The sequence below is a fragment of the Meriones unguiculatus genome, chromosome 9 (genome assembly GCF_030254825.1).
Source record: "Meriones unguiculatus strain TT.TT164.6M chromosome 9, Bangor_MerUng_6.1, whole genome shotgun sequence".
Lineage (NCBI taxonomy): Eukaryota > Metazoa > Chordata > Mammalia > Rodentia > Muridae > Meriones > Meriones unguiculatus.
The window spans coordinates 71,243,546-71,265,699 of NC_083357.1; the positions used below are offsets into that span (position 1 = coordinate 71,243,546).

Genomic DNA, 22,154 nt, shown 5'->3' on the forward strand with positions numbered 1-22,154 from the left:
GCTTCAGAGCGATGGCTGTTCTCAATGTGATTTCGATATTTACAGGAGCTTCTTAAGATCTCTAAAAGTCTTCAGAACTCTAATTCCCAACTTTTCCTAAGACTTAGACTGGGAGCCAGTAGGTGCCTTGGTCAAATTTTGGCTTGGGAAGGAGTGAAATGAACACACACGCTGAAGCAGTTGCCAGGTGTTGGTTGGCTCACATGCCTAAAGCACTTAGTATCATGTATTGGTTCACATATCTGAAGAACCTCCTGCCAGGGCCTGAGCCCCTAAGGCCCAAGGACAGAAGGGGCACTTTTGTGGCCTCCTGAGCACTGAGTGGGCAAAGAGCAGTAAATGTTCTTCGCCTACACACTGCATGTGCGGCATAATTTCACGTCTGAGATCTTAGCCTGGAGCCCAGCCCTCCCACATCCTTTGACATGCTCAGTCTCACTTTATTAAGTGCAGTTTCTGCTACGTCAGCCAGAATAAGCTACCGTTTCTTAAACCCAAAGACATTGATTAGCAAAGAAGGCGATGCAGACCTCCTATTGGGGGCTTCATGGAAAGAGGGTTACTCATACAAATTCCCATGAAGTCCAACGCCAACCAAAAAAATTCCCAGCTGTCCCAAGTCCACAGAGGAAGCCACAATAGACGTGTCTGTTATCCTTGCTCTGTGAATCCGAATCCTCATGGGTTTTCTTAAGTCGTACCCATTTTTGCACCTATCATTTAGTGTTGGTGGTTGACACCACTGTTCTCACCCCAGGGGTCATGTTCAGCACTTCTGTTAATGAGCCATCTTAGAACACAGTCTTGCTCTGCAGGGCCCCTATCTTGGGTGGTCAGTGGTTTGATGTTAATAGAAACAGGAGTTGAGACATGAACACATCTCCAAACTAAGTTGTAAGGGAGAGAGCACATCTCTTGGAACCAAACAAGGGCAGCTGGAGGTTTGGGCTACAGCAGGGATTTCAGACAGTTCATTCTGTCTGAGCATTAAGAGGGGCTATGGAGCATTCTTTTCTTTGCCAGCGGTTAGTACCACAGTCACCACTAATGCTAGAGCGAGTCTCCTTTCTGTTCCCGATGGCAGTCCTTTGAAGGAACATCACTGAAGAACCCTCATTTCATAGAAGAAACTCAGAGAAGTGAGGGGGCTTGCTTCAAATAACAGGGAGCCAAGCTGGGCTCTTCTGATATTAGCTAATTGCTTTTCTCTCTTACACTGGTGCCTTTCAAGTGTGCTTTGAGGCGGGTCTTTGGGAATCCCCAGGACACTCTCAGGAAGTCCAAAGGGGTCAGTGATATTTTCAAGATGGCATTTGCCTTCTCCCCTCTCTTATGGGGACCGGGTGCAGTTTCCAGATACAAGGATTAGCGACAACAGAAAGACTGAGTCAGATGGAGCCATGCCAATGCACCGTGTTCTACGCAATCATGCCACTTCAAATGTGTTTGGGGGAAATGCAGGGGCTTTTTGTTTAAAATATGCTACTCATGTTAATACGTAATATATTATTATTAAATGAATCGGTAAATAATTGCCTTTAAAATGCTCTTTCGAATTTCCAAAAAAATAGATACCCAAAACTCCCCAAAACAAAAGCTTTCTGGGCCCTTGAATGATTTTTTTAAACGTGTAAATAAGCCTTGAGACCAAATGTTCCAGAACCGCTACTGTACATTATAATCCCCCTCAGCAACAATAAAGTTCAAGGGAAATGCATACTTCCTTGAATGCATCATTTCCTTCCTTCCTTCCTTCCTTCCTTCCTTCCTTCCTTCCTTCCTTCCTTTCTTCCTTCCTTCCTTCCTTCTTCAGTATGATGCTGGTGATAACCCTGGCACTGCCTACTGTCCCCTCTCCCTCCCTCGGTCTCTTTGGGATAGATGACAGGGAAAGGTCTTATGAAGTACCTGATTATAGTAAAGCCCCTTCTTCCTCTTGAACTCCTAAAGTACCTCATTCAGTGGGGATTCAATTAAATATATGACGGATGGATAAATGACCATAACTGATTGCTGACCCAGATGGTGGACCTACTCAGTGTCTATAATAAGACACAAGACGTGAGTACGGAACTAGGTTTGTAGCTCAGGAGGGACAAACTTGACGAGCATTGGCAGAACGTTGAGTTTGGCTTCAGGGAAAAAAACAAAAAACCAGAACCAGAAACAAATCAAGAAAATATGTGTGTTAGCTTCTGAGCCTGCAGTTAGTTGCACAGTAAACTAGAGATTGCACTAGCCCACAGTGGGGCCAGACCCCCTCCTGGACCCTGCCTTGGTTCAGAGTCCCATCCAGATGTCAACCAGCCACAGGGCCAGCTCAGCAGCTGTTTTCTACCCGATTCTCTCCCAGAAATGTGAACGAGCGCCGAGCATCACACCCCACCATCATTCAGCTGTGCTCACCCACATCTTCTGTCTCGCCCCCGATTGCATTTTCTCCCGCACCGCCTCCTTAATAAATCATGTATGCACATGATTTAATTCTCCCTATGAGATCTCGGGCTTCCTGAAGCTTTGCATATGCCCTTAGTATTACCTACAGAACCCCACCCACCATAAAGGCAATCGTAATTTGTTTCATTTAATTAAATCTTAGAAGTTTACAAAATAATTCTACACCAGTTTATCACCATTTCCTCATCAAAGTCCTGCGTGAAAATTAGGGCGGATCTCTCTCCCTAATCTCCATCACATTGCAGGCTGAATCACTAAAAGTACACAGCCTAAGGTCACCCAGCCAGTGAGGAGCAGTCACGAGACAAACTTCTGTTTTAAACACTATCTTTAAATACAGTCTCCTGTCTTAAATACTGTCTTTCCTCACTACGCAATTCTCTAGATTCCCAGTAATAACTTTACTTGAGAAACAGCTTTAAACAAAATAACAGCCCCGATCTCGGGGCAGGAATCAGAATAGTAAGGAAAAAAGCAGAGATCCCTGATTTTCACAAGGCATTGTCCACACCCTCCCATCACTCCCTGTGGTTTCAGCTGTCCCAGGAGTCTGCTCTGTGCTGCCTTGTCCTGTGGGCAGCTTTCCCGTCTCACATCAATGTCCACTTTGCTTTCTTCTACCTTTCGTGACTAATTAACACCCCTTTACTGTGTTGTCCCAGCAAAAATGAGGGAAAACACTATGACATTGTTCAGCAATGCCAAGATGTGTCTACAGAACGTGTTATAATTCCCAACCCTTCTCCCACCCCCACCCCTTCGTGCACTTACTCCCTAGTCCCACAGACATTTACCTGAGGTCTGAACTTATAAGAAGTTTTTAAGAAAAAGCATCTCTGCTACTAATCATCATCCCATGAATATAATGATATTTCTACAGAAAAAAAAATGCTAAGGTGTTGGAAGCACCATGTAAGTGATTATGGAGTCAGTTGCAGAGTTAGGAAGGAGTTCTTACTGGAGAGAGAATGATTTGGAAAGTCTTCACAAAGGATATGCCTTGAGAAACATCTTGAAAGAAACGTAGGAGGGGGTTGGAGAATACAGTCTCCCTCTGCAGCATATCTGGTAGACATAGAAAACAAAAAATGAGCTTTCTATGCAAGTGTACCCACGAGACAAGTTGTCCACCTGACAGATTCCCAACCCCCTTCCTTACCCAAGCCCCTGCTTAGCTTAGGAACCACAAAGGGTGGTTTGTGAAACGTTTGGAGAAGTAGGCATCATCAGAATTGAATCAGAGGGCAAATGGGATGAGTCTCTGTATCCTCTGTTACTATTTCCAGTGCCCTTGGATGCTCTCCACCTTTAGTAAGATGCCAGGATGTATTTATCACCTCACTGTCAGGCTGGCACTCCCTAAGTTATTCCCCATGGCTTCTCTGTCATGACAGCCAAGGCCCACATGGATCTACCTCTATCCACTGCCACTTGAATTTGGATAGAAGCCAACTCTGCAGTGTATTCTAGATACAATAAAAGGGACATCTCATGCTAACAACAGGACACTGCCATATCTCAACCAAGTCACGGGGAGGAGATGCTTTTGAGAGGAGGCAGGTCTTGGGAACATCTCAGATCACTATGCAACTAACCGAAAAGACAAACCATGTGCAACACTGTTCTGAATAGCTCCAGACATGGTGAAGAGGAGTCAGCGAGAGAAGGCCACACAATTATGTGAAAACTTAAGAATGGTGCATAATTCCATGAAGACCAAATTGCAAAGACCTTCTAGGGTGAGCTGAATGATTGGTAATTGCTTGAGCGTGGAGACATTGTGGGTTCTCTATAGTGTGGTGTGGTTAATCCAACGTGTTAACCCACAGGTAGGTTTGACTTTCCATAGACCTGGGTTGTGTGCACACATAGTTGCCACACCCTAGCCTTGCAGACACCAGCGCTGTTTCTGCCCATACCTTGTAGACCGGAGGTGCCAAAACTAGATGTATCACGTGCAAAACTTACTCAAGAAACCTGTCCCCAACAGGAATTCAGGGAGTCAATAATAAAAATGGGGTTAGACAATGCGGGCCAGGCATGGCCTTTGTCTAAATAATCCTAAATCCTCAACTGAGAAACGAACACCTGGTAATGCTGGATGACATACACATCTGTATGCTTATTTAAAAAGAAAGTATAGGATACAAAATGTTGAGTTTTAGTATTAATGTTTGGATACAAGATCATAACTGAATATATAGATATGAGGTATAATGTGAGTTTGATACATGTATATGATATAGAATAATTAAGCCAGATTAACTTATATAAGTCATCATCCAAAGTCCCTTCATTACTGTGGCTTCAACAACAAATCAAGGTCAAAGTTTGTTTCACCGACTCCACAGAATTATTCTCTGATTGCCACACTCATGATGTGGCATACCCATCCCCTAAAAATAACCAATTAGTTTTTAATAAGAAATGTCAATGCTTTCAACCACATGATATGATTCAGACATTTACATTTTCAAGGAGCAAAAATGACAACTGTAAATAAACATCTTTCCTGGAACAAGAAGCATGTGGATGGGCTTCTGGGTCTTGAAGTGACAGCCACTGTCTGCATCTCCAAGTCAGGATTCAAGCTACATTTAGTGGGAGACCGTCACAGAATTTTCAAGCACAGCCTCTTTGCTACAGGGGGACTGGCAGAGCCAGGGGCCACTGAACCAAGAATCTATGATGGGGCAAGTAGTGCCAACCTCTGCTTTACACGATTCTCTCTGAGGTCACTGGCATCATTTTTGTTCCAATGTCAGCACAGAACCTAGGCATTCATATTTCTCAAAGTCCATGTATTGGTCTGGGAATGAGGCCCAGGCACCATAATTTTTTAAAGTCTCCTGGGTGATCCTAATGGGCAACCAAAGTTGAGAGCAACTGTTAAGTGGGATGGAGACCAAGGGAGGAATTTACATTTTCTTCCTAATTTCTAGCCTCAAAAATGTAATGTCACATCGGAGGAAACTTATTATGAGATTAAGAATGAAGAAAGATTCAAAGTTCAGAGAGTCTTTGAAGAGGGGTGTGTGCATAAGTGTGTGTGTGTGTGTGTGTGTGTGTGTGTGTGTGTGTGTAGATGTATGTATAATGTGTCTGCATGTACGGGTATGTAGGTATATGAATGGATATGTACATGTATGTGTGTGTGTGTGCAACATCAGTGAAATTCAGGGTAATTAATGCTGGCCGATAAAAGTTCTCAGATGACCTAATGAAAGTTCTCTCTTTCTCATAGACTGTATATAAATATGCATCTATGCCAGTTAAAGGTTTGGGGGACTGTCTGAAACCAACATTAATGAGCTCAGATACAGTTATAGATTTTATAACTACTATAAAAAAAAAGACACAATCAGTTTTTAACAATCAGCCATAAAAATTAAGAGGCTAGTATAAGTCTTAATTCTGTCCCTAAATTTCTATGCAGTTCTTTAAAGAAAAGTTGTGTAAGCTTGCTAGGGCCAATTTTCCTCTCTCTATGGTGCAATTCTTATCAACCCTTAGGAACACCTGGGTAATATTTATCCACTCTGTGGTCAATGTAGAGTGAAGGCACGTGTGTAAACTATCTTGAAATGTTGCCATGTGTTGGAGCCGATAGGTTGGTGAGTGTCCTTTCCAGCTTCCCCATCCATCTTCAATTTCCCTCTCCCTGCAGCTTGAAGATTATCCTGTAGCATTGGCTTATATGGTGTTTTCTGTTCAACTGCTAGTAAACCCCCCCCCTTTTTTTTTAAAGACAAGTGTTCAAATGTAAAGAAAAGGTAACCATCGGAAGGAAATTGAAACGTACGACTCAGAACTTCCCTCAGGGTCATGAAATATCTGTTTCCATCTCCTCAGCTCTCTATACACTGAAAGCCCCTGCCCCCCCCAACACTGACTGTCAGTGTTTCACTTCCCATGACACCCTTGCTACCTACTACTTCAAGCTTCTTGATTGGAAGAAAAAGCACTTGCCACAAAAGAGCCATTAGTTCCAAGGTCCTTAATTGTCAAGGTGGAGGCTTAAAAGGAAAGCCTGTTTACGACAGCTGGAAGTTAGGAATTACGATCTTTTAGCCCATGGTATGATGCTAACTAGAGGTTCGAACTTCATGTGCACAGCAAGCAGGGTACTGAGCTCACAGAGAACACCTAACGAAGCCCTTGTGTTCTCAGCGTCCGTGATTCCCCATCCACTTCACTGTCTGAATTGTAATGCAAAGAAGTGAAAAAATGTGCACGGAAGATCCAGCACCTTTAGTGAATTTTGATTGCTGTTTTCTACTCCTCAGGGAAAAAAAAAAGTATTAAACAAAATGCAGAGTCACATAGTTCAAGCTACCGTCTGTTTGTTCATAAAGCAAAATGCTTAATATGCAGAAATTTCAAGTGAGAGGAGATGTCAGGTCTCCAAAAGCCACTATTATCAAACAAAGCAGCCAGAAAATTAATGCACTTGAGATGACTGTGGCCATACTCTTGGCTATCAGCCAGTGCTCTTCATTTTTCTTGGCAGGAGCGTGCTTCTGAACCTCTTCATCGTACACACAAAGCCCTAGCTCCATGCTTTTGTTCTTTGACAAAAATGTCTTTCCCTCTTTCTAGAGCGTTGCTTGAGCGCTCCTACCAGTCTTTCTACAAACATTTGCTGACCACATACTCAGGAAGAAACGCTGAAAACAAGTGGTATACAGCAGTGGCTGGATAGTAATTGGATAGAGAAGTGGGTCATTCAAAGACCAGTGAACTTGACTCTCCCCCATTCAAATCAAGGTGTCCCCTCTGAAGCACAAAACTATCCTGCCTATAACCTCCTGCCATGCCTTCCTGCAGGTAGTTCTTTATCTCAGACATGTTAGAGGGAGAATCTATGTGCCTGTAGGAATGGTTTCATCACCCTTTCCTTCCATGGCTGCAGAAATCAAAACACCCCTCAGTGGCTGTCTAGTTTTTGTGATTCTCCAACCCAAGACATAATTCCAAATTCCAAATAATTAAAGGATTGGGTGTTTTAGGCTGTCTTAGTTAAGTGAAAATGGCCACTCGTTATAAATTACCAGGTCATAAATAATAGGGCAAAAAGGCTTTCAAGGTAGAAACTTCCTTTGCATTAATCAAGAAAATGAACACCCAAGAGTTTAATAACAAAATCATACACCTTTTTGGACAGTTGATATTTTGTTTATATGCATCATGACTAATAGTAATGGCTGTAATTCATCACATCAGAAAAGTAATCAACAGTGCTAGCCGTACCAAATTAAAATTGATTGAGACCTCCCATGACCCTGGCAGAAGCCAATAATTACATCATCTTCACGTAGCCAATAGTGAACAGCCAAAACACTATTTGTTTCTTTGGGTTTATGAACTCTATTATGTAAAGGCTAACATAGAAAAACTGAACAAAACAGACGAGAACAAAATAATGCTGGTATCTTTTCCTGAAAATTCCACAAAGAAAATTATTCGCACCTGCTTTGCCGTGTGTTATGTGATCTCTCTTGAGCCAGGCACCATCCTGGTGTTCTGCATATTTGATTGCTTTCATCCTTGCTCCATTCATGAAGGCATGTTGGCACCAACCTCATACCATAAAAGAACTGAACATCACCCCAGAAGCCCAGACCCATAGCCATGAGTCACATCTACGTCCGTCTGAAATGGATGTCCAGTGTGTCCGTTCTGATGAAGTAAGCAGGGAGTCTGTATAATAATAAGACTGGATGAGTACTAGAAATATCTCTCACGGATACTAGTACAAGAAACATCTCTCACAGATGTGAGTTCAAATGTTGGCCAAAAAAATACAAGAGAGCACTTCTTAGAAATCATAGGTTATCTTTTCTGAAGTTGCTGAAATTCGGTGAGGCATCAGACAGTCTCAAAGGATGGTTCCCTTACAGTCACAACTCTTAGCTCAGAGGATGTTCTCAACAATGTGACAGGTACACACAGGAATGAAGGGTCATTTACCAGTAAGTATCCCTAATGTCATTTACGTTCACATTCCAGGAGACAAAACAGGGCAAAACAAAAACAAGAACTGGGATGACCTTGCATAGACAAGGGACAAATGTCATCACTGAAGCCTGTGGAGTTACCAGCAAATGGTACTTAGAATGAGTCTTGTAAGGCTGGGGAAACAGCTCAGGGGGCAAAGAACACACCAGGCAAACATGAGTGCCCAAGTTTGAATACTAAGCACTTATGTAAAATCCTGGGCATGGCAGCAAGAGGGAGGGGCAGGACGGAGCCACACGAATCCTGGGGCCTCACTGGCCATCCATGCTAGCTGAGATTGCAAGCTCTTGATTCAATGAGAGACACTGTCTCTAAATATAAGGTAGAGAAGTAACTAAAGATGTCAGTCTCTGGCTCCCACATGGGCCCAGACGGTGAGTAGGCACACACACACATACACACACACACACACACACACACACACACACACACACCTTGGGGGCCAGACAGAGAGATACTCTTGTCAAATATTTTCCCTCCCACCAGGGGAATGTTAGGACAGTCACACCTGTGTTTGAGGAGAGCCAAAATCTGTTCTGACCATGCAGAGTTTGGCTGTTTTTCTCTTGTTTTGTTGTTGTTGTTGTTGCCGCTGCTGCTGCTGCATTTGTATTACACATTCTCAAAGGAAACTCTTTTCCCTTTGGATGGCAAGGCAAGAGTTCAACAGTGACCCCTGACTCTGGGATGAGCTGGCCTTGAGGGCCGCATCTTAGACTACAGAGTGGCTGAAAGCTCGCCCAAGCATCCTCTGTCATGCAACTCAGGAAGCTGAAAAAGCAAGCAAGTGCAGGAAGGAAACAGCTTTCTTTTCTCAGAATGTTTACCCTTTGGTGGAAGAAGCAGACTTGAACTGCTCTGTACAGTTGTTTCTTCTCCTTCCCCATCCTCCTGATTCTGCCTTTGTGATAGAAAAAAAAATAACATAGACTAAGAAGTATATCATGATTGCTTTGGCCCGGGCAGCCTCCCTCAAACCTCCTGAACTCTAAAATGAGAACAAAACATCACATCATGGTCAAGCTAAACTTCACTGAGTAGGGTCCAGTCACCATGGGGAGAAATTAGCGTGATCAGAGCCAATGGTGTGACATTTCCTCACTGCTGTCCTCCTCTGCCTGAGCCTTGTACCACCTGACTGGCTGTAAGCTCATATTTCCATGTGCTGTAGCATTCTGTTTCTAACTCACACTCTTGAAGTAAGCTGGTCAATTCTTTGACCAGCCAGGATTATGTGGTGATGCTCACACCTTCATATAATCAATTCCTTGATCATCTGTCTCACTTTTCATCCTCTTCCAGGTATCTCCATGCCAATCCCAGTCTTTGGACTCCAGGATGACTCGAAGGTCTTTAAGGAGGGGAGCTGCCTGCTCGCCGATGACAACTTTGTCCTGATAGGCTCTTTTGTGTCATTTTTCATCCCCCTAACCATCATGGTGATCACCTACTTCCTCACGATCAAGTCACTTCAGAAAGAGGCCACCTTGTGTGTGAGTGACCTCAGCACTCGGGCCAAACTAGCCTCCTTCAGCTTCCTCCCTCAGAGTTCTCTGTCCTCAGAAAAGCTCTTCCAACGGTCGATCCACAGGGAGACAGGCTCCTACGCAGGCAGGAGGACGATGCAGTCCATCAGCAACGAGCAGAAAGCGTGCAAGGTGCTGGGCATCGTGTTCTTCCTGTTCGTCGTGATGTGGTGCCCGTTCTTCATCACCAATATCATGGCCGTCATCTGCAAAGAGTCCTGCAACGAAGACGTCATCGGAGCCCTGCTCAACGTGTTCGTCTGGATCGGCTACCTCTCCTCAGCTGTCAACCCACTGGTGTACACGCTGTTCAACAAGACCTACAGGTCCGCCTTCTCACGGTACATCCAGTGTCAGTACAAGGAGAACAGAAAGCCACTGCAGCTGATTTTAGTGAACACCATACCAGCATTGGCCTACAAGTCTAGTGAACTCCAGGCGGGCCAAAACAAGAACTCACAGGAAGACGCCGAGCCGACAGGTAACGACTGCTCCATGGTTACGCTAGGGAAGGAGCACTCAGAGGAGACTTGTACAGACAACCTTGAAACTGTGAATGAAAAAGTTAGCTGTGTGTGATGAACGGGATGCTGTGACCAACTGCCGGGGTCGCTTGAACAAGTCTGTACCCGCGTGTGGGGGCAGGGAGAGAGGAGGCTGGGATGAATTAGACTGACTACTCCAGGGAGCCCACAGTGTTTCTGCGCCTCGCTGTGTTCTGTGTGTTCAGAGGAGCGGGTCACAAAGTGTGCACTTGGACAGTGTCCCGACAGCACTTGTAACGGGAGCGTTAGGACACTTTTAACATTGTCAATGAGAGCTTTAAAATCATTGGCCTTTATTGTGCAATTGTAAGGAGGCATAAAATCAATCTAGTCGCCTTCTATTATCAAATGGAAACCTTGCTGCCATGTTGTTGATGGGTGGCATGGGAGTGAGTTGGTGACCTATAAATTGTTGTATATAAAAATAGCTAGAAATAATGAATTAGCCTCTTTTAAAAAAAAAAAAAGTGTTTCAAATTCACCCTGACAAATATTTTGAAAAGAAAAAAGAAATAGACAGTATTATGAAATTTGTATTGCTGATATAATTCATTGAAATACTTGACAATATTTTGCATTCTTGCTTTTCCATGGATGCCATTTTGAAGTGTTCACAGGATTGCTGGCATTTGCTGCATCTGTCGTTAATTCTCAGATGTGGAGGGTTTTAAATGTTATTCCGTAACAGCCTGCTTTCTCTTCCACTTCTTGGGCTTTACCTGAATTTGCAATGTGGTCTTGTTTCGCATATTTTCTTCTCTGTAAACTATCAAAGGATAATTTCCCTTTTTCAAGTACAGTTCTAGAACTTGCTTCAGAGAAACAGCATCCCGGAGGTATACTGGTACCGCACTACCGAACGACTGCGTTGCGCATGCGCCCTTTGAGCAGTGACCAGTGCTACAAGTTGACTGTCACGGCCGAGCAATAAACTCAGGTTTCTCGCTGTTAGCAGTAGCTTCTTAAGCTATTTCTGTAGACATCAAGTGACTTTCCTATTGACATTTATCAGGTAAAACTGAGGTTTTTAAAGGGCTGGGGATGGAGCTCCGTTGACCAGCGTGCTTGCCTCACCGGCGGGATGTCCCGGCTTGGACCCCCTGCACGCATCAACAGGGCACTGAGGTGCATGCCGGTCATCCTAGCACGCGGTCATCCTAGCGCTCGGGAGAAGCAGGTGGGAGGACCAGATATTCAAAAGCATTCTCAGCTATCTATCAAGTATGTGGCCAGTGTGGACTGCATGAGACCCTGTCTCCAAAACGAAATAGATAAATATAGGTTTAAAAAAAAAATGATACTTTCAGATTAATGTGTTTCTATTATTTCCTTAGAAAGGGTTAGCTTCCTTCCACAGTAATCTGTTTGACTCTGTCTTATGAGCGGAGCAATTTCTTAGGGATATAAAAATAAATGTGTAAGATCTTTGCAGTAAAAAAAAAAAAAATTAAAAAATGACAACTTAATTGGTTGTTGTCAAAAAGTATGAACAGATTTATTTTGAGAATCAATCGGTTCAATTCCTTTCTTACCAGATTCAGAAAAGGGTTTGTAGCAAACTCTTGAGAATTTTTTTTCTCAGTTTTTCTCACTGGTTATAGACCTATGCCAGGCAAGCAAGGAAATGGGAAAATATCGGTTGGATCAAGGACGGTACCTAACGCACAGAAATAAGCACCTCAGACTGGATCCAATTCATGACTACCAAGATCTAAAGCAATATTCTTGTCCCTTCCCACTGAAACTACATTCCTTTTACTCTGACAGACACTAGCTCCCAGTTATAAAGCAAATATCGGTTACCACAATATTTTGTAGAAATGGCTATTACTGACCAACAAAGGTCAGCTGAAGTTAGTCCACCTTGACACTGTGATATACAAGAGTGAGTTGCACATCTCTGTAGGGTCAGATGATAGACGCAGGGTAAAATGCTGAAACCCTTATTTTATTGAAAGCAAAGGTGTTTTACTGTAAGCTTCTGGGAAGTGTTACAGGTTTAGAAATTAAAGAATGTAGAAAGCTTCGTTATGTAAGTTGGAAATTAAGATTTTTTTTTCCCTAAGTATGTCTCTAGGGCCACTTAGAAAGACTGTCAATTGCTTCAGACCTAAACTTTATAACATGTCACTAGTTCTGAGATTGTATTTGAAAGAAGTTAGTCCCTGAGGACCAGGCCATACTGACTGGAAAAACGGAAGTGCTAAGAAATCTGCTCTAATGTGGTTGCCTTAGTTGAAAACTCTGCACATGCCAATATGTATTAAGGAAAAGATTACAGATTCCATCCCATAAACTTAATCTTCGTCAGAACGAACATGAATACTGCCTGAAAGGTGTCTTTTTGACTACACATATATTACCAGTGTGTATGTGGCTTTTCTCTCTGTAAGTATCTATCAAAGTGTACATAAGAAAATGTGTACCTGTATATATGTACAGACATGTTCCATGCACTTTATTCAATATTTATATATTTATATGAAGAAGAGCGAGTCGGTGAGAACAGACACATGTGCATGTTTGAATCATGTTGATCTAAATGTGAATTCATGTTCTAATATTCCTACGACCTTCCATGACTGACAAAGGAGGGTTACTGTGTAACAAGAGATACACTTTAAATAAACTGGAAGCTGCTTTAATTATATGGAAAGATTTTAACACAATCCTATCAGGGTGTTGAAAACAATAGCCTCTATTCAGTTTATTAATCTTAAGTTGAGTGATAACTTTAGGCTTCTCTTTACTCTGAGTACTTCCGACCTCTTTGGCTTTTAGATACACTCCTCTCCCTAGTAGGGAAAAAAAATAAATAACCACCAAATGATTTATGGATCCGTGATGGAAGGATTCATTTCTAGCCAGTGCTATTAAAAGAGTAACAGACTTCACTCTTCTTTAAGTTGAATGATAGTCTCCTAGACTTAAGGGATTCAACGCCAAAAAGTGAGGAAAACTCAGTAAAAGCTTACATAATCTATTTGGCTACAGCGCCATCTCATGGTCAGTTTTGAAGAAAAACGCTACCGTAGTCCAATCAAATCGCTCCCCGGGCTGCTTTTAAGCAAAAGGGTTCTTGTCCCATTTTGTGCACTGACGAAACATATTTATAAAGTGTTAAGTTATTCTGTGCCATATGTAAGAAATACAGTGAAGATTTATTTTATGTACTGATTTTAATCTATTCTAAAATATTTCAAGAATGAATGATTAATTGCAAATAAAGTATATATTAAAAAAAATACCAGTGAGTCGATAGCTGTGTTTGCTAAAAGGAATTGCCCTAAACCTTCCAGGTCTTCAAGCTGAGGATAGTCGGAGAGTAAAAGCCTGTGCTTCTGGAGCCATCTCCCGAAGCTACAACCGACCTCATCAGCTTAATGGTCCTGAGTCAGCTTCCAGTCATGTACAAAAGACGGGTTCTCTGCATCCTGCTGACGCAGCCAAGAAATATAGAGGCATTCACACGGGTGTACACATGCAAGGGGCATTGCCGTGTATGCACAAACATACACACTCCCTCACAGGAGCCACAGTTGACCAAGGACGTAGAGCATCGTCATTAAATATGCCAGAAAGCCACCTGATTCATCGCTTCATCTTTAAACGTAGAAAAAGGCAGCACTCGGGAGGGGGAGGGGGATGGCTGCCTACAGATTACAAGGACAGCCTGAGCTACATGACACCCTGTTTCCAAAAACTCAAAAATGAAGACAATGTAGAAATGATTGCAAACAGGGCTTGGTTTTTTGTTCCCCCCCCCCCCCCAGGCTGTCATACCTCCTGTGTTGAGCCCATACCTGCTGGACTCCAGGTGTTAAGCTGTCTGTTTTGCTCATTTTACATAAATGGACTCCTTCACAGTGAACCCAAAGGTGGGAATAGTCCTTTTTGAGGATGAGAAAACTGAGGTTCAGTTAGTGGCATGTCCAAAGCCATGCAGCCAACAAGAAAAGTAGCAGTTCAAGCCAGGGGCACCTGATTCCAACCCGTAAATGTTTCTCCCAACCTCACCCAAGTGGGGGAAGTATATTTCAGAAGCTACACACTCCAGTTTCCTTCTTTGCTTCTCCTGTACGCTGGTGATGAGCTTGAGTCACCCCCAATGCCCTGCACCTCACTGTCGTGCCTCTATGATGGAGCTTCTGGGCCCTGCTCTGGCTGACAGAGGTGGCTAACTCAGGTCACATCTGTAGGTGATAACCTGCACCTCACTGAAAAGGTTAGAACTGGGTTTGGTTGCTTTAGTTTTGTTTTCTGATATCATCATTATGATACTAAGAAGTCTCTCTAGGGTCTTACACTGCTAGAGGCAGGCATTCTGCCACTGGATTGTAACCCGGGTCCTCATTTACGCTTTCCTTTGGAGAGCGGGTCTTAAGTTGCTCAGGCTGGCCTTAAACCTACCACCTAGCTTAGGAAAGGCCTGAACCTCTGATCTTCCTCCAGTACTGTTCAGAATTTTCTACTGTGTTCTGTGAATGTTTCTGACTTTTAAAATGCATTTTACTTTTGCCACCAAGATAAAGGTTCCTCCACGTGGCTCCCTTTATTGCTTCCATCTAAGGTTGCCCATTTTATGTCCCATTTACCAGACTGTCCCCAGATTTATGGTCACATGCAATCTGTGGGTAGCAGAGCAGATTCAGCCACTCATCCGTGGTAAGTGAATCAAGAGAGCCAAATCAACAGTAGAAAACAACCTTGGGAAGGGGTCCTGCCCGTCGCTGTCTCGGCTCCAGTCTCTCCTGCAAAGTCGGTCTCTGCCCACATCATCCTCTAACAAGCTGTAAGTCTTCCTCCAGGAGACAAGTTTCTCTTCTAGCTGACAAGAACTCCTTCTCTGCTTGTCCCCAAGGGCGTGAGCACTTTCTCCTCCCAGCAAGATACTCCTGGAGAAATTCTATTTAGTGGGTGATCCATTTCTTTCAATAGTCTGATGACTATAGAGGAGATGCATCTCTTTTGAATGTATTTGTTCCTGTGAGACAGACAGACCTCTATTTTCATAAGTAACTGAAGCGACTGAGGCCTTGGAAACCGTCGACATCTCTTTAGCTGTCCACCCTCAGCATGATCCAAAAGGCAAAAACCAAAGGCAAACATTTTAGGCACCAAGAAGACAAAGGAGAAAAAAAGAAATGGGATACCAGTAATGTTTTCCTGGTGTCCCTCAAATGACCTCCAGGTAAACAATTCCCTTCAGATCCTCCAAAATTCATATGAATGTTTATAACATAACACTAGAACAGGTTTTGAAATAGAATTTCCTAAATGCACACTGTATTCAAAAATTTTTGTCCCTATCCCTATCCACTCCCTCTAAAGATCTCTCTCGTTGTTATTGAGATACACACACATAACACATGCCATTCTTCAGAGTCGATGCAGTATTGCTCAATTCTAAATGAATATGTAAAAGGCTGGCCTCTGGGGAGCTTTCAGCCTCATCTCCCAACTCTTGCATCCTTTCCTTCTCTCATTTCCCGTGTTCCCTGAGCCTTGCCAGGGGTGACATAAATGCCCTTTTTAAAGCCAAGCACTCAACCATCACTTTTTCTCAGCACCTAGAGCCGCCTGGTTCTCTGCATTCACTTCTGCTCGCTGGAAAGAAAGCTTTCTCTGATTAAGACTAAGATTAGCATTTGTCTATGGGTATAATTTATTTATAGAAATAAATATTTAGAAGGCAATTTAAGCTCATGTCAATTTAGCTACACAATAGAAATTTTCCACCTAGGGCCCAAGACCTGCTCTCATGAGGTTTTGGTTTTTGTTTTTATTTTGTTTTTGTTTTCAGTACCAGGCATGAATTCCTTCCTGTGGAGTGGGCCTCAAAGACTGGTTGGTTGCCCTTATTAACACAAAAACACAACTCTTATTGTGAAGGGAATAAGAAATAGTTTATTCTGAAGCTAAACAAATTTGAACAACTATAGCCTGGGACCATTGATTTAGATTACCCAAAATTCCATGTTCCAACATGGTAACGCGCTGTAGTAAAACAAAGAAAGGAGTAAATCAAAGCATTTTTAAAACACATTGGTGAAAACGATTAAGTTGGAGCTATAGACCTCATAGGCTATCTGATGACACACTTAGTCTTCTAGTTAGTGGAAACTGAGGGTTTGTGACATTAATACATTCCAACAAGTTTTATGTGTTAGTCACAGGATGTTAGGTCGGACACAGACCTAATTCCTTTAGCTCCTTTAAGGAGCTAAAGATAGCCCAAGATAAATGTTAGCTCTGGACCTCTCCACAATCACTGAAGCTCTAGTCGGTTAATAGCCCTTACAGAAGGCCCAGCTGAAGGCTCAGTTTCTTTCTAGGGACTTTCACTCACTCCTCCATAACAATTATGCCAGTGTCGCACGAGTGAGCACATACTCTCTGGCAGGTTAACCTTGTAATTCATAGAGTTCACAGCTGGTTAACACTATTGATGCCTTTTCCCTCTGTACTGATCAGGGTTCTCTGGAGGAAATAGAATAAATATATAGCCCATATATGAGATTTATTAGCGTGCCTTAGTCCAAGCAAACAGTAGTCGCTCAATACATGAGGCTGGGTGTCTCAGCTGGTCTTCAATATGTGTTGGATCCCAAATAAAGAGATTTACACTGAAACAAAACTGAGGGTGAGCAGGCAAAAAGTGAAAGCTTTTTTTTTTTTTTTTAATCCCAATTCTTTACATAGGTTGCCAGGTGTGGCCCAGAATTAGGTTGGGTCCTCTGATCTTAAGTGATCTGGATTTCAAGTGCGTCTTCCTACCTTCAGGATCCAGTTAAGCGAAACTCCCTCACAGGTGTGGCAGGCCATTTGGGTTTTAGTTAGTTCTGTCTGCAGTCAGGCTGACAACCGAGAATAGCCATCATCCAGGGGAGCACCTCCCAGGACTATGAAAGCTAGCTAGCAGAGTGAGAGTTTCCAGTTCAAGTCCAGCACAACTTCTCTCCGTGCTCCTTTGAAGGTGTGTGGTGGCTTCAGCAAGAGGATGCATTAACTACTTCCGGCAGGCAACAGAGGGGAGCTGTCAGAGCCTTGCAATTTAGCAGCAGTGTGTTCTCAGGAACCAGCACCCCAAATTGCTCATCTAGAACTACCTTTAAGTGGCCCGATGGCAGCTGAAGACAGAAAGAAAGCTCAGGTCTGGTCTTTTGCACTTGCCTGACCTTGGGTAATTGTTTCTTTTACCTGGAAGGTAGAAGACTTAGAGATAGTTGAGGAGCCTGTTCGAGTTCTGAACGTACCTGAATGTTGGAAAGCCTAGTCCTTCAGACATCGAAGGACCAACGCAAAGAACATTCTGGAATTCTTAAATTCTATAGATGAATTTCACATACATGGTAGCCAACTTTCATAACAATAACCCCATGATCAATCATCAATGAGCTAAGGGATTTGTAAGCTATGAGACCAAAAGTGAGATATAAACAATGATTCTTACTGAGGCATTTTCTCACAGTTAGACCCTCCTTTGAACAGTTTCATAGCTGCTAAAAAAAAATAAAATAAAATAAAATAAAATAAAAGGAATTGAACCTATTATTTGAGATCAATTTATTAATGAGTTAAAATTTGAAAGTCCAAATAGATCTAGAACTCATGGTGACAAACACCATTTTATTTCTCTTTTTAAAGCTAGATTGTTGTTTGAAAGTGAGCCAAGGTCATGTGGGTCTTTATTTATAATTAAAATTATGAGATCTTCAAACAGTGTTTCTTCTGCCTCCTAGAGAACAGCACAACGTGTACTTCCTGTCCCACACTTCTTTCCGATATTGGAAAGTAATGTATGCCATTACTCACCATGTCTGCGTTAGGGTGACGCTGAGAGCAGAGCCAAGAGTGAGTGAGGTACAGATTACCAATGTGCAAGATGATAAGAGGAAGGAAATAGGGTTAGACAGGGAAGAAGAAAGGGTCTGTAAGTGTATGATATTGTGGGTGCTGGCCACCGCTCTAAGCTCTGTTGAACACCTCGTTTATTCTCTCAGCACTTTCGATAGTGAACGCCACAGTGTGTGCATTCCACACAATTCTCCCCCATTACATGTGGGAAGTCCGAGGACAGAAGTAACCTTTTATAAAATGGATGAGTTCTTGCATGGGAGATTATTCGGTGCACTTTACAAAATACGTGTTTTATTTTATTCAGTCCTCCAACTCGGTCACAGATGAACCTAATTAATATGCAGCTAACTTAAAAGACCTACCCAATGATTCTGCCTAAAGGGGTACTATGACAAGATGACCCAAGAGAAAAATGTCACCACCCTGAGGTTGTTTTAGCTGTCCTAGACACTGGTGAAAAGCAGTTATTTGGAGCAATGACAAAAGTCTACACGACGTTGTAGAATTCATAAATGTATTTTATGAAATTTAGAAATTTAGAAATTAGAATACTAGATGTCACTACTGTGGACTCCATTGTTTGTGTCCTGCATTCCAAAGAGGTTCACAGTGGGGGAGGGGGCACTAAGAATCATGTGTAAAAGAGGAAAGTAAATCAACATAAACAGGAATTTTTTAAGAACTAACAACAAAGACAAATGAAGAAATAAACAATGATCAAGTCAAAACTAGTTTTTTTTCAACATATACCCATTTGTCTTTCTGGAGCTTTGAAATGGGATCTATCTGTTCTGTATTTAATCTCTGAAAGGAGATTTTCTTATGAATTAGAAGGAAAATATGTAGTTCATGAGTGAGATGAACTTGACAAAATTAAAAAAAAAAATTCTTCCAAAAGCAATTGGAATGATTTTCATGAAATGTCATGTTTTAGTCAGCCTTCTAATAGAAGCAATTGGAATGATTTCCATGAAATGCCATGTTTTAGTCAGCCTTCTAATAGAATCCCATGGAAAATGACTATGATTAAATCATCTTTTAACTTCTCTCTGCAGAATGAGGAGCTGTGGCCCACATTTGGTCTTGTTCCCATACACAGGATACACCCAACAAAGTTCAGGAACTCACTAGACCCACTCAACAGAATAAATCTGAGTCTGGAGGTGTAGCTTAAAGAACACTGTCTGCCTAACATGTACAAGGCCCCGGTTTTTATCCTCAGCACCCCCAAAAAAATTGACTAAATCTGGAATCACAATCATCACAATATAATTAAATTATCTTAGCAATAACCAGAAGAGATAAAAACCCTGATGTGAGAGGAACTTTTGCATAATATTCTTTGAGAGATTTTCCTTACTGATGTCAAAAGGCAAGGTCAACTGTCTCTTCTTTGAGTGTGAATAGTTTTTAAATGGAACATCTTTTATTCATTCTTTGACAGTTTTACACAGGTAAGCAATGTTGCTTGATCATAGGCACTCCCAACGTTCCCCCTCTCGATTCATACCATTTCCTTACCTAAAATAAATAAATAAACAAGCAAGCACTGAGACTTAGTGCTGCCTGTTCAAGGTTGTCTGATCTCGTTGGCTTCATCTTGTTCAGGTAATCACAGACACAGTGAATTCCCGAGTGCTTCATCATGCCATGTCTAGAAGACAGTGTTTCACAGAAGTCCAACCCATCCTTTATCTCTTACGCCCTTTCCATATCTTCTTTTACAATGTTCCCTTGTGGTGGAGAAAAAGAGGGTTGATACAGATTTCCCACTTGAGACTGAGAGCTGGAGAGTCACTCAGGTAAGAATATTAATATCTGAATGAAGTGATCACTTACGCTGTTAAAAATTGTGAGTAGTCTGACCACAGTCTCTAAGAATTTGCGTAAGTTACAGTCACTTGCAGGTAGGAAAATAATACATATTGATATAAAAATTAGCGGTGTTTCAACACTTTCTTTACCGAGTGGATATTAGGCTCAGCACCAGCCTGTCTACTTTTCTTAGGGTACGAGGGAAAGTGGGAGAACACAGGGAGAAGGTACTGATGCTGAAATGTTGAGCAAGAACTTTGTGCAGAGCTCTCACATGTGTAATCATAAGAGGGTGGCCAACAAACAAATGTCCTCAGGAGGCAGTTGGACCAACTTTACCAAGCTAAAAAGTACAAGTCAGTTCCCGTGGAAGGGAGGTGAGATAGAATTCACTGGTGTAAAGGGTTAAGAGGGAGTAATAGAACAAGAAGGGGTCAAGTATGGAGAGAAGAGTAGAAGAGGAGGTAGGTGGAGGGGCACACGGACACACACAGGCAAGCAGGCACATACACTGGAGTTAAAATGGAGTTTCCCTGTAACAGGGTAATAGTGCCCCTTCTGAACACCAAAGGTTAACAAAACAAACGGAAAACAGCACCAGGTGTAAGCTAAATCTTGTGATGGTTTGAATGAGAATGGCCCCGTAGGCTCAGATAGTTAAATGTTTGGTTGCAGTCGGTAGACCTGTTTGGGAAGGATTAGAAGGAATGCCTTGTGGGAGGAGTTGTGTCATTAGGGACAGCCTCTGAAGTTTTGAAAACCGGTAACAGACCCTTTGTCTCTCTCTTCACCTGCAGCTTGTGAATCAGCTACTGCTCCAGCACCATGCCTGTGTGCCACTGTGCTCCTCGCCACAGTGGTCACAGACTCAGCATCCGAATATGTAGGCGAGTCCCAAATTAAATGCTTCCCTTTATAAGTCTCTTCGGTCATGGTGTCTCTTCACAGCAACAGAAAGGTAATGAAGACATTTCTTTTGAAGTTGTTGGCAGTGAGGATCCATGGCCCCAAACAATACCACTATTGTCATTTTTCTTGGTTACCTTCTGTAACTTGACAATATGACCCTATTTTGCTAAAGATGCCACATGTATGCATTAGAAAACATGGCAAAATCAAACTGGAAATAAATCTGGAAGCTTTATTTAGCTATCCTACTGGATAGCTTTCAGGGTAGCTTTGCAGGTACCATGCAAGCTATAGAGAAAAGTAATTATCCATCATACCCAGTTATGAACCCTTCTAGCTCCAATGGCAAGCCTGGAAAGATTCACCCACTAGTAAAATCGTGACACTAATGCCATGGGAATAACCAACTACTTTTTCATTAGATCTAAGTCCCATTCTACAGGATGAATCCAAACCTAAAATCACTTTCCAACTAAGATCCTATGGCCAGGTAAGTCATAGGCCCTAAGGGAGAATCTACTGCTTTATTCTGCTAAATGAACATAGTATTTAATTGACTCTTGCTGACTTAACATTATATATATAGATCAGTGCATCTCTCATTCCTCATCTGAGAAGTATCTATTTGCAGCAGATGGTGATTAATACAGTTATCCACAATTAGACAAGGTACAGAGAATAAGAGACTACTACATCTCCTCTCTCAAGACTCAGGAATCATTACAGAAGAGAGACCAGACAGAAGGTATGATTCTGGGGTAGTGAGTGACTGCAAGAAAACATTCTCTTCTAGACACAGCAACTGCACATATGAATTCAAAGCAGTTACCACAGCATATATGCAAAGATCTGTGAAAACCCAAGTGAGATCAAATCCCAGAAAAATGAAAGAACTGGATGTACAGTCCCACCCTAAGGCATGGAACTGTTTGCCATTTATAGCTGATGGGAGAGACAGAAACAGTTTTTTCTCACAGTGCAGCCCTGGTAAGTAGATCTCTCTCCAGTAGAAGACCACACATCT

General features: G+C 42.4%; 1 protein-coding gene across 1 annotated transcript in view; it reads left to right on the forward strand.

Moving 5' to 3' along the window:
- Nucleotides 1-10,971, forward strand: part of Htr2a (5-hydroxytryptamine receptor 2A) — a 60,721-nt gene extending 49,750 nt beyond the window's left edge. The window contains exon 3 of the mRNA XM_021647053.2: nt 9,778-10,971. Within this exon, the coding sequence (XP_021502728.1) occupies nt 9,778-10,580 (803 nt within the window). The 3' untranslated portion in view covers nt 10,581-10,971. The remainder of the gene's footprint in view (nt 1-9,777) is intronic.
- Nucleotides 10,972-22,154: the final 11,183 nt, after the last annotated feature.